Source organism: Rousettus aegyptiacus, unplaced genomic scaffold, assembly GCF_014176215.1.
Source record: "Rousettus aegyptiacus isolate mRouAeg1 unplaced genomic scaffold, mRouAeg1.p scaffold_m13_p_3, whole genome shotgun sequence".
In the NCBI taxonomy this organism is placed as follows: domain Eukaryota; kingdom Metazoa; phylum Chordata; class Mammalia; order Chiroptera; family Pteropodidae; genus Rousettus; species Rousettus aegyptiacus.
In genome coordinates this window covers 122,305,794-122,319,414 of record NW_023416306.1, presented here as the reverse complement: position 1 = coordinate 122,319,414, position 13,621 = coordinate 122,305,794, and the positions used below count along the sequence as shown (strand labels likewise).

The 13,621-nt window shown below is 42.2% G+C and overlaps 1 protein-coding gene across 1 annotated transcript in view; it reads right to left on the bottom strand.

The window, feature by feature from the left end:
* The window catches only part of GLDN (gliomedin), a 52,144-nt gene extending 46,949 nt beyond the window's left edge, over positions 1–5,195 (bottom strand). The window contains exon 1 of the mRNA XM_016162674.2: positions 4,726–5,195. Within this exon, the coding sequence (XP_016018160.2) occupies positions 4,726–5,088 (363 nt within the window). The 5' untranslated portion in view covers positions 5,089–5,195. The remainder of the gene's footprint in view (positions 1–4,725) is intronic.
* Between the last annotated feature and the right edge of the window lie 8,426 nt (positions 5,196–13,621).

Here is a 13,621-nt window from a genome sequence, read left to right as displayed (position 1 = left end):
TTTGGAATTTTTGTCAATATTTAAAAGCTAAGAAATTTCACATTAAAAGTCAGAATTTTTACTTCTCTTGAAAAAATCAAAAGATCAAGTGCACAGGGCTCTCATTCTTTATATAGCAACAATCAGTGAGAGCCTCCATTTTATACAGAGCACAAGAACCTCAGGCTGGCACTCCCTACCACACACACCCTGTCGTCCCCCAGCCCGATGCCAGCTGCCATGTAACCTTGCACTTCTGGCCTTTTCACTCACAATAAGAGTAAAACAATCACATGGTTCAAAAGTCAAAATAATACACAAAGCCATACAGTGAAAGGCTCATTCCTACCTCATCCCCGCCCTTCCTAAGTACGTACTTTTGTTAATTTCTTCAGTTTTCCTCTTCTTTCTTACATAAGCTAACACTATATATATATACACACATATCTTTGCCTTGCTTTCTCCACTTAAAATACTCATTTCTTGGGGATTGTTCCAATAGCAGTAGAGAATTTCCTCATTCTTGTTTTACATCTACCTAGTGTCCCAGTGGTGTACAGGTCAGTTTATTTAACTAGTCCTGTATTGATGGACACAGGTTGTTAAAAGCCTTTTGCTTTTACAAATATTGTGCAATGAATGACTATGCGCATATGCCATTCCATAGGTGATAAAGCCCCGTTGTGTGGGATAAACTCCCACAAGTGAGCCTGCTGGGTCAGAGGAAAATGTTTTTGTAACCTTTTTAGGTATCGACAAGTTGCCTTGGTGGCACCATTTTGCCCTCCAGACACCAACGTAAGAGCATGTCCGTTTCCCTTCAGCTTCCTCAACAGATGTGTCATCAAACTTTTGTAGGTTTGTCATTCTGACAAATTCTGACAAACCTACAAAAAACCTGATTCAGGGCAGCTGTAATTTGCATTTTAAAATCAAGAGCTCTTTTCCCACATGTTTAACAGACATTAGTATTTCTTTTCTTGAGAACTGTCTGTTCCATTTTCCTGTTGGATTCCTATTCCTGTTGCTGATTTTCCTATTTTTTTTTCTCATCAACTTCTATGTGAGGTACATGTATTCAAGAGGTTAGCCCTATGTCTATGACAAGAGCTGCAAATATTTTTTCAAGTGCGTCATTTACCTTTTGCCTTTGTTTATGGTGTTTCTTTTTGTTGTTGTTTATGCTTTTTAAGTGTAGTTAAGTTTATTTATTGCTTCTGACTTTTGAGTTATAGTTTGAAAGAAGGGTCTTCTCCATTCCAAGATTAAAAATTAAGTTACTCATATTTTCCTCTAATAATTTTAGAGTTTTATTTTTTAAAAATGTACATCTTTAAAAATTTTTTTAAAATTTTAATTAGTTTCACTTATACGGTACATTGGTTAGACATCTATATAGTTAGTAAAATGTTCTCCCCAATTGCTCCCTCTTCCCCTGACCCTCCACCTAGCCAATTTATTAATGCTAATTGCATTCCTTATGCCTTGCTTCCCATCCCTGTGACCACCCATCAGCTACTAATTTGTAAAAATGTACATCTTTGATCCATTCACAGCTTGCTAAGTCTGACCTCCTGAGAATCAAAATCTTTTATCTACTGGGTGTTTAACCCTAGATTTTGGGCAGGATGATAAAGCTACCAGGACATAGAGAAGGGTGAGACCTGGAGAATGGGATGAGAGAGCAGCCGATGGGAGAAGTGAGAGGGGGCTGGGGCAAGGTGGAGACCGAACAGAGGCAGCACCTCCTGCAGGCGTTTCTGGCAGAGGGATTCCTATTACTGGTCTAGCTCGGTGGTTCCCAGGCCCCCTTTTATTATTTTTCTCCAAAGTACCCACTTACTTTTAAAGATTTAATATGTTTGGCTGTACCAAACTAAATGTACTTAAGTAATAATCAGTTATTTTGTCCTTTTAACAAAGTCATTTACAGCTGTCAACGAGTCTCTGGTCAGAACATGCTAGGAAGAATTATCATCATGCTGAGTTGATGTACTTTCAGCCAAAAATGCAGAACTTGGAAGTGTCTGTTAGCATGAAGAGGCTCATCATGGATAAATGAGCCATTTTGGAAGACCTTTTAAAATGTTGACATTATTCTGTGTACAGCTTATTTCTTTGTTCCTACATCTCTAAGGACATGGGATCTCAATAAGGGGACCTCTGATGTTACCTTCATTAAACACCTACTGGCGTATAAAAGGGCAGGGGGAGGTATAGACTTTGACCATAAGAAGTGTGCATACAGACCATCATGCTGTATACTGAATAGGTCCCATAGCAACCTTTCTGCTTAGAAGTACCTCAGGAACATTCTCTTTAAAAAAATTGTTTCCATATGTGAATAATTCTCTATTCTAAGAAAAACAGGAAAGGTGAGAAAAATTTGCAAAGGTGAATGGTGAGAATGTCATTTAAAAAAAAAGTAAAAGGTTCCCCCCCACCACCACCACTTCCATAGTAAAACTGGTTCTTCTGCCAGAAGCAGAGGCCTCAAGGGGGACCCAGTGAGAATGAGATGCTTAAGGCATCTCACTGTCATTGGGAAGGCATGCCAATGTCCTTCCTGCTAATGAGTAGACAACCCTCCAATTAGCAAACTCCCCTAACAATTAATTCAAAATCTCTGAAGGTGGAATGTAGGCATTGGTCATGTTTAAAGCTTCCCATATGATTTCAGTGTGCAACCAGTGCTCTAGAACCAGGTATTTAAAGTGTGGTCCTCAGACCAGCAGCTTAGGTGTCAGTGGGAACTTGTTAGAAAGGCAGAATCTCAGGTCACTACTCAATCCTTCTAAATTAGAATCAGCATTTTAACAAGATCCTTAAGATATTCATGTGCACATGAAAGTTAGTACAGCAGTGGTCTAGAGTAGCATTTCTTAAAGAGTGGTACCTGGACCACTTGCATCAAACTCACCAAGGGCGTGGGAGGGTGGGGAAATGGGGGTCAGGGGACCTTTTAAGAAATCTAATTCTGGAGATTACATTTCTCTAAGTCTGAGGGTGGGCCCCTGGAATCTGCATTTTTAATGTGCTCCTAGGGGAACTCTAAGCCTATTTATTGTTTGGGAACTATTCCCAAGAGGAAAGCCACAGATATGACCATTGCTTTCCCTGGCCTGCATGGAAATTCCCTCATTAACTCTAAGAGGTCAAAGCATACCCACTGCACTTGGGAGATGAGTTGGTGATAGTCTACACATGCTTCTCAACCTGACAAACGTGATGTTTCTTCTCTCTGACTTATAATAGAGCAAGCGGTGGTAGTTAAATCTAGCTTTCAGATGAATACAGAAATGAGTCTCTCCATCTTTTGGTTAGTGACTGAACAGCCTGCAGTTTGGTTACATAAACCTCCATCTAAAAGCAGGGTTAAAAATATAAACTGTTGATGCTCAGATGCATCATTTTTGGAGGGTTTCAGAGACCCTCAAAATGCACGGTAGAAAGACAAGAGAAAAGGCAAAGTCCCTTTTATTTTACAGAGGTCTATTTTTTGAAATATTTGCTTGGGCCCAGATATTTAAGTGTTTATGGGTAAAAAAAAAAAAAAAAATGAAGCCAGGAATGGAAAATTTGATCTCTTTCAAAACATGTTTTTGCAGTGTGTAGCACTTCCATGTAGTTTTAAAAATATTTTAGCTCACATAAGATATTTAAAAGCTTCTATTATAACAGAAGCTTTAAGTGGATTTATCTTCAAATACCTAGGATTCTGAAGTATTCCTCACACTTGACTTGAGGTGACAGAACTGAAATCTTTGTAATTATAAAGTGAAATAAGACCATTGTGGTTTTAATGGATAATAAAATGGAATGGGGAACTGCAATGTGATCTAAATGTGATTGTTAGATAATTGCTGAGTTAAAATCAACAAAAGCAAACTTAAAACTGGGGGGGAAAAAATATTTTTTGAGGCTTTGTTTTAAAGACTTTCTTTAGAGCAGTGTTTCTTAGAGCTTTTTGGGAAGTGCAATGGGGCCCCACTGACAATCTAGTGAAAAACCGCGGCCTCTCCCCTGATGCTCCCACCCAGAAGCGCACACACTGTCAACTTCTGGAGCTAGATAGACTTCCGGAGCCCATATTAGAACCTCAGCTTTGACACTGAATTTTTTTAAAAAATTGATCTATGCTGATCTCTCCCATTTGAAACGGCTTTAGGCCTAGGAGCACCTGTCTCAACATCGAGGTCCCAGGCGGTTGATAAAATGAGGGCTGATTGTTCTCATTTAAACTGAGACAATTAGGTCAGCAATCTCATGGCGCTGGGCCGACGCCAGGTGAAAACCGGACCACTAGATTATGCCAGGGAAAGAGCCCCTTTATTGAAGAAGCCTGCGCTTTTTCAGAAATGTCTCCGAGCTCTTTAGGGGACACAACGAGTTTCACAGGCAGAGCCCTAGGGTCGCTGCGGCTCTCTTCACACTAGAAAGTGAAAATTTTGGTCTAGTCAGGAAGGAAAGTAGGCTCTTAAAAACACTGCCTGCACCCTCATTTTCCTGCAGCCTTAACGACGTCAGAGGTGAAAGACTTGCCCCTTCACCCCTCTCCCATTTAACTGAAAAGGACACTGACCCCAGATGGCTAAGGTGCTTGCCAAGGAGACATCCCCAGGGCCCTCTCTCCACAGCACCTTGCCATCTGGCCAGGGGAGGAGAGGGCGTCTGGGGCTCTTCCCCCACACTACTCGCCTCCCCCTTGGCTGGCAAGGACGCCACGGGGAGCCGAGCCCTGCCTACCGGCACCATGGAGTAGGTCATCATCATCATCATGTCGTGGCTCTCTCCGCGGATGTGCGGCGCAGTCTCCCCGCTGTGGCTGCGCTTATTGCGCGCAGCGCTGGCGGGGTCCGGGGGTGGGGCGGGCGCCTGGCGCGGCGCGCGGCTCAGCTCCGCCAGGAAGGCGCGCAGGGCGCTGTCCTCGCGCTGCTCCCTGCCCCGCTGCGCCTCCAGCGCCCTCAGCGCCGCGCTCAGCCCGCGCCACTGGCACAGCGCAAACACCGTGCCTGCGGCATTGAGCGCAGAGAGCACCGCCACCGCGACTAGGGCGCCGCGCAGTCCCCAGCCCGCGCCTCCAAAGGCTCTTTCCGCGCTTTGGGCCATGTTCTACGCTCCCCCAGCCGGCCGGCAAGGTTGGGTTGCCTCCCGCTGGGGCAGCCTTTATATGCCGCGGACAAGCCGTGGGCTGGTGGCAGCACTGTGAGTCACGCCGCCTTTTGGCCCGGCTGGCGGGGCGGGTTGGGGACAGTAGCAGTGGCGCCCGAGCAGCCCAAAGGGACAGGCGGGAGAAGAGGAGGAGAGGAGCGAGGAGAGACAGCTCACGGTGTAGGGGCAGGCAGGGCTCACAGTCCCGGTGCTCCACCAAACAAACCGGCAAATCCGCAAACCCGCCTCTCCCTCCTTTTCTTTCTGCTCTGCCCGTGGGCATTGCAATGGCTCAGACGGGCAGACGAGGGTCAGACTGAGGGGGAGAGAAGGAATTCTTATGGCCTGAGAAATCGCTGGATTCCTTCCCCTGGGCCCCCTACACTGCCCTCTTTGGAGAAAAGGATCAGCATGCCCAGATGCCAAGGCATGTGCCCACTGTCTCTGGAAGGTCTGCTGTTGGGCCAGGTCCCAGGCTGCCCATCACTCCTCCTCATGACCATAAAGCCCTATATAGCCACTGCAGACCCCACTCAATCATTCCTGGGAAGGGGATGGATAGAGCAAAACAGTTGACATTGGAAGGTCACTGGTCAGAACCAGAAAAGCCTAGCCCTGCTTAGCAAACACCAGTTACCTGTGAAGGGAGATTTCCAGGATTTGACAGGCCAAGAACTCTCCCATGGGACCCATGCCGGGAGAGCTGCAGAGAAATGGGAGAAAATTTTGAGTAGAAATCAGGAGACTTAGTTATAACCCCCATTCTGCCAGTAACCAGCTGGGGGCCTTTGAACATGTCCCAAGACCCTTCTGGACTGATTCTGAGGCGCTTTCTGGCTGAAGCGTTGGGACTCTAGCCAGGCCCCTTCTGGACCTTAGTCTGCCTTGCTTGAGGGGGCAGATGCCTCATGCCTCCTAGTTACCCCTTCACAACATCCTCCCTTTTCTGTCAGCTCAGCCGCCTGCTATACCTCAATAGTCACTGTCCCGCAAATGCAGTCACTTCTCAGCCTCTTACTCCCTGCCTTTCTCAGCTTTCCCCAGGGAATGGTCCCTGCCTCCCAAGAGCCCCAATTATGGCTGGAGGGAAGGGAGATGATACAGACAACTTTATCCAGTCCTCCCAACTCTAACATAGTGTGATTTATTGGAAGAATTGTCATGTACCCTTATCTCTTTTCTTTCAGGCTTAAGATGACAAATTTCAGGCTTAGGACTAATGATGAGAAGTCAGAGATGCAGTCAGCCCCCAGTTAAGATCTTCATTCAATTCACTAAAAACTTACTGAGTACTTACTGTGTGTTGAGCACAGTGGTAGGCATTGGAGATACAGAAATGAACAAGACAAGCAGCTTGCAGTGGAGTCCCATGAAGTCTTCTGAGTTTCTCTTTATCTTAATATTCATTATAGTTAGTTTCCTAACCATCTGTCACTAATGCCCACCATCAACAACAAAATATACAGCTCCTGAGGTTAGGGAGTCACATTTGATTTGATCCTGTCTCAACATCTGGCACAGTTCCTGGCTTGAAATCGCCATTCAATAATTACCTGTTGAATGAATAAATAGATGAATGACAAGTTGTACAATGAGGGTATTTCTATGTGAAACACTGTGTGTGTAGCAGTGGTTGGGTTTGGGAATGGAATTCTGCTTATGCCACAGACCTGGTCCCACCTTTCTTGCAAAGCTACCTGTCTACTAGTTGGGAGTGTAGACTGACACTCATACCCTGACCTTCTCTGGTTCAGAGCCCAGAGCTAGTAGAAGGAATGGAGTTCCGGTTCCACTTGGAACCAGCCAGGCTTTATCTGACAACCTCAGGCCAAGACGCTGCCCCTTTAGGCATGTAGGACTGACTCCAAAGGCTTGTGGCATGGACAATATGTTGGGTGGGTGGAGTGCCTGAGATATTGAATTGGGGCCAAGAGAGGGTAGAAAGGGGGCAAACCTGACCCCTTTCCACCCAATCTCTCTCCCAGATCCCTCTCCAATTCTTTCTCTGTGGGAATATGGTATTTTACAAGGAAGGAGAAGGTAGGCATGTTGCTATGACTTATGACGCAGATTATTTTCATTCATCCCTCACTCCAAAATGGCCGTATCTAAGCAGCTGGCCTTTCTCTGTTCTCTTTCCTCTTTTTCCTCTGTCCTCTCTCTCCACCCCCTTTCCACCGCACATTGACCTTTATCCTTCTCTGGCTTATCTCAGGGTTGCCCCTGTTTAAGGTCTAGCCCAGAGCCCTCTTCCTTATCAAGCCTTGCCTTCATGCCAGCCTCTAGCTCTCCTTCTACCTGAACTCTGAAAGCCCCAGGGACTTAGAGGTTATGAGCATAGGCTTTAGAATCAGAGACACCTGAGCTTGGAACCACTTTTTAACTTTGTGGTTTTGGGTACAGTGCTCAGCTTCTCTAAGGAGACTATAGTTGTATCTGTCTCATAGGGTTGTGAAAATTCAACTAGAAAATCCATGTAAAGCACTTGGCATGCAATAAATGCTCAGTGAACTTTATCGCTGTTGGCTATGGGCTGTCTGAACTTGCTGACACCCATATAATGCCTTTTGCTCTACGTTCTTAAGCTCTTCCAGATCTTAGTTCTTTAGTTGGGACATAGTGATCTTAAGGAAAGGGACCTCTAATCACTGTGCACCTCACAGCAGGGGCTTGTGCCAACTAGAAATATTTAATTAACCAATTCATTAACTAATAATATTTTGTTGATGCATAGTAAACTTGGCCTGTTGTCTGAATACAGTGGCTTTAAATTCAATTATGTGGGGCCTTTTAATCTCTAGTTTTCTAAGCCTCCCACCACTTCTCAAGAGGCAAATACTAGGCTGCCCTGCCTAGTATTTCTCAGGATGGCCTGGTACTTTCTACTTATTAATAAAAAAAAAAGTTTGCTATTAATCTGGTCTGTTTTGTTGACATAGTTGGTTGAAGATACAGTGAGGACATGAGGAGATATCTGGGTTTTCTTTTCTGGAGACCAAGGAAGCCAAGAACATTGCATGCCATCATTACAATGGGAAGTAGTTTTTCCATTAAAAGGCAGATGCTCCATTTCCAAAGGTTAAATAGGAAGGTCCTTAAAAATGATTCCAGCTGGTTAATTTTATAGCCATGGAGAATGAAATTCAATTCAGAATATACTCCAACTTTAATTCCACAGCATTTTCTCCTGCTTGTGAAGTGAAAAATTTTCATTTACTGTAAGGCCTGGAATTTGGGTATTTTGGTCCTCTGTGATGAGGTTGGCAGCTATGTTGTGACTTCAGATTGTGCTTTGCTGCCTCCCAATTCCGCCCCCCCCCCACACACACACACATACACTTCCTCCTTGCCAGTAATTAGGGGGGAAATCTCTCTAATAGTTGCTACCATGTACAACTCCTACACACAATCATCTCTAGTTTTAACACCTCATTTCTACATTTTAATCCCAAGGAAGTTCAAGCCACTCAACTAAGTCAGCAATTCTCTCTTTCTTTTGTTCACTCACTCACTCATTCATTCATCCATCCATTCATTTATCCATTTATTTAACAAATTGGATGCTTACTATCTGCCAGGAACTGTGCTAGGGCTAGGCATAGAATGGAGAGCATAGAACTAGACACTATTCCTATCTAAGTGGGGAGACAGATATTAATGAAGTAATCACAGACATGAGGAAATAATTCCAAATGAGACAATGAGATAAATGCCCTGATAAAAAAGAGTGTGGTTTTGTGAGATCACATCACTGAGGAACCTGCCCTGGATGTGGGGTGTGGGGTAAGTGAGTGCTTCCCTGAGGAGCTGAGGATGCTTGAGCTGGAAGAAAATAAGGATTCATTAACTAGGTGGAAGTGTGGGTGGGAGAGTCAGAAGGGATAGCATGTGGCAGAAAGCCTTTTGGCAGAAGATAGCATGGCTTATTTGAGAAACCATAAGAAAGCCAGTGTGGCTACAGCATAGAGAGAATGGGGAGCAAGGAGAAGGGAATGAAATGAGGCCAGAGACTGAGTTAGAGGCCAGACTCTGTAGGTGGGACCTCATGGGTTTGAGGTCTCTATTGTAAGAGCAATGGGAATCCAGTGAGGGGTTTTAACTGGCGAGAGGCAGAGAAAGGCTCGGTTGGTGGATGACAGATTTTCATTTTCAAAGATTACCTTTTATTGCAAAGATTTGTAGTGGTTTCTGTCACTATAGAAACTGTATATGACCTCCGACCCCACCAGACTAAATTTCAGCCTTTATTTGTTTGTTTGTTTGTTTACATTTTCAGTTACATTTGACATTAAATATTGTTTTGTATTAGTTTCAGGTATACAGCATAGTGGTTAGACATTTATATAATTTACAAAGTAATCCCCCCAATAAGTCTAGTACCCACCTGACACCGTGCGCGTTTATTACAATATTATTGACTATATTCCCTAGGCTGTACTTTACATCCCCATGACTATTTTGTAACTACCAATTTGTACTTCTTAATCTCTTTCCCTTTTTCACCCAGTACCCCAACCTCGCCTCCCATCTGGGAACAATCAATTTGTTCTCTGTACCAATGAATATTTTGTTTATTTTGTTCTTTAGATTCCACATCTTAGTGAAATTATGTGGTTGTCCTTTACTGCCTGACTTATTTTACTAAGCATAATACCCTTTAGGTCCATCCATATTGTTGCAAATGGTAAGATTTCATTCTTTGTACAGCCGAGTAATATTCCGTTGTATATATGTACCGCCTCTTCTTTAATCTGCCATCTGTTGATGGACACTTATGTTGGTTCCATATCTTGGCTATTGTAAATAGTGCTGCATTAGACATGGAACATGGGAGTGCATATATCTTTTTGAATTAGGGTTTGGGTTTCTTAGGATAAATACCCAGAAGTGAAATTGCTGGGTCATAAAGTAGTCCTACTTTTAATTTTTTGATGTTTGAGCAACTGCCATACTGTTTTTCATAGTGGCTGTACCAATTTGCAATTCTATCAACACTGTATGATAGTTCCCCTTTCTCCACATCTTTGCCAATGCTTGTTGTTTGTTGATTTATTGACGATAGTCATTTTGACAGGTGTGAGGTGCTATCTTATTGTAGTTTTAATTTGCATTTCTCTGATGATTAGTGACCTTGAGCATCTTTTCATATGTCTATTGGCCATCAGTATGTCCTCTTTGGAGAAATGCCTGTTTTTTAATTGGATCGTTTGGACCAAATGAAATAAAAAATTGAGTTTTAAAAAAATATCACTTTTTCTTTCACTGCACATTTAAAGGTAGCTGAAAAATAGAACTATGACTAACATTTGGATGACTTGACAAATCTTAATACTAACTGGTGATTTTGTGTAACATCCAGCAGGTATTTGCATTTTCTGAGAATACGACCTTTGGTGCTTCAAGATGAAAGCATCAAATCAATTTATCTCTAGGGCTAGAAAAAAGGAATAGATGATGTTGTTTCCCTTATGAGATTTTGGTGTAAGTGGGCAGGTAGCAATAGATTTCCATCTCTCATTGTAGTTTACAGACCTTCAAGTCACCCAGTCATTGTTAAACATGGAGCTGTCCAAGGTTGTACAGTGATGCCCTTTTGATTTCTGCCTAATCCATCTGTGCTTTCTTTGTTTACAATAAACATACCCCTCCCCACCTCACCTCATCCTGACTTTCTAGCCTATCTGTACCCAATTGCTATAGTTTGGGTTCTCCAGAGCAGATGCTGAGATGGAATTTGGGGTGCAAGATATTTATTGGGAATCAGCACCTATGAAGAAAAATGAGGAAGCAGGATTGGGCAGATGCAGAAGTTCAGTTCAATGCAGACCTGCAGAACCTCAACTCAAGCTCTGAGGAGCTCTGGATCAAATATTGCCCATCAGAGTGTCCTGTGTCAATGGAATGGTTGGACATTCACCCTAATCTCACTCAGTTAAGGGGCAGATGTGGATGTCCCCCAGAAGGGTGTGGCCTTGGGCCGCATGGCTCTGGAAGCTGAGCTATACCTCAGTCTCACTCCCTGCAGCTGGGCAGCTAGTCCTTCCTTGAAAGGAGATGTGGGCCATATCTTCATATCTACCATATCGACCACCTGATTAATGTCAGAGACAGGTAGACTTTAAATTGTAACCTTGCCATGCTGTTGAGAGACTGGAGTTATGGCCATTTAGTAAATAAAAAACTAATTGAAATAAAAAACTAAATTTTTGTTTCAGAAACTAAATGAAAACATGAAGAGCTCTGAATGTCTTCAAAATGGCTAAATTCATGAAAGTAAGTTTATACTGCAAAGCCCCACTTAAGAAACTTGAACCACTGTTTTTGAAAGGACAAAACAAAGCCTTACATGCATAGAGCACTTTAGTTTTCAAGGTACTTTGTCATGTCATTTGAGCTCCATAATAAGCCTGTGAAGTGAACAGGGCGAGTCTTACAACCATTTCACAGATGGGAAAGCAAGGCTCAAGAAGGTTAAGTAACCTGTCCAAGATTGTACTATTGAAACCTGACCAGCATTCATCCATGCCCTCTCCATCAAAAATGAAAATTTTCTTGTGCCAAATTTTGGGCCAGTAAGCAATGCTTAAGATGATGAACAGAAAGTGAAAAAATAGGGCAGGGAAAGGATTCAAATTGATGAAATGGAAAATAGCTTAGAGTAGCACTTGGCTCCGAGACTTAAAAACAAGGGTGGGGCAAGCACTGAATGCTAGAATGTGTAAGTTTCACAAGCGAGGGGAACCCAGTACCCTGTCTGGAATTTTATGGAGGGTTCAGAGAGAGCAATGATATCAGAGCATGCTTTCCTGGAGACCAGGTAGGGGAACCGTCATTTCTGCATCTCAGAGATGAAGAAGAAACCCAAAAGAAAGGTGGACTTGGGACTTGAGAGACTAAGATCTTTGTTCCTTGGGGTCAGAAGCTAGAATGACAAGCAAGATATGATATGCCACACCAAAAGGGATCCCTGCCACTATCAAATCTGGAAATGATGCAACTCCATTTGCAGAGCTAGTGGACTGAAGCCAGGCACTGGAGGACTGCCCCCAGTCAGGGGCAGCACAGGTCAGACTACAGACACTGAACTGAGATGACTTCTTATTTTAAAGAGATGCACACAGCTGTGATATTGGTCTGTCTTTCTCTCTCTTCCTTCCTTCCTTCCTTCTTTCCTTCTTTTTCTTTCTTTTCTTCCTCTTTCTTTCTTTCTTTCTCTCAAAAACTATTCGAAATTAATTATTCTTTTTTATTTCTTTTTAATTTTTTTAAAAATACTTTATTTCTTGATTACAGTTGATATCCAATATATAATATTTTGTTTCAGGTGTGCAACGTAGTGATTAGAAATTTATATAACTTATAAAGTGATTACCCCAATAAATCTAGTACCTATCTGATACCATACATAGTTATTGCAATATTATTAACTATATTCCCTATGTTGTACTTTACACTCCCATGACTGGTTTTATAACTGGTAATTTGTTCATTTTAATCCCTTCCCCTTTTCCATCTATTTCCCCAAAACCTCTCCCATCTGGCAACTATCAAAATGTTCTCTGTATCTATGAGTGTTTCTGTTTTGTTTGTTCATTTATTTTGTTCTTTAGATTCCACATATTAGTGAAATCATATGGCATTTGTCTTTCTCTGACTTGCTCTATTCAGTATACTACTTTCTAGGTCCATCCATGTTGTTACAAATGACAATATTTCATTTTTGATGGTTGAGTAATATTCCATGGTATATATATATATATACCACCTCTTCTTTAATCTGTCATCTAGTAATGGGCATTTATGTTGCTTCCATGTCTTGGCTATCGTAAATAGTGCTGCAATGAACATGGGGGTGCATATATCTTTTTGAATTAGTGTTTTGGATTTCTGTGAATAAATACCCAGAAGTAGAATTGCTGGGTCATAAAGTAGTTTTACTTTAAAAAAAAATTTTTTATTGAGCAACTGCCATACTGTTTCTTTCATAGTGGTTGCACCAATTTGCAATCCCAACAATGCATGACATCCTCATCAACACTTCTTGATTTTTGATTTATTGATGATAGTTAATCTGATGAGTATGAGGTGATATTCATTTATTGATGATAGTTAATCTGATGAGTATGAGGTTTTACTTTGCATTTCTCTGATGATTAGTGACCTTGAGCATCTTTTCATATGTCTATTGGCCATCTGTATTCTCTCCTTAGAAAAATTCAGATCTTCCGCCAATTTTAAAATTGGATTGTTTGTTTATTTGCTTGTTTGTTGTGAAGTTGTATAAGTTATTTATAAATTTTGGATATAACTCCTTGTCAGATGTATCATAGGTAAATATCTTCTCTCGTTCAGTAGGTTGTCTTTTTATTCTGTTGATGAATTTCTTTGCTGTGCAAAAGCTTTTAATTTAATGTAGTCTCATTTGTTCATTTTTTCTTTTGTTTCCCTTGTCCTAGGAGATATATCAGAAAAAAAATTAATAATAGCAATA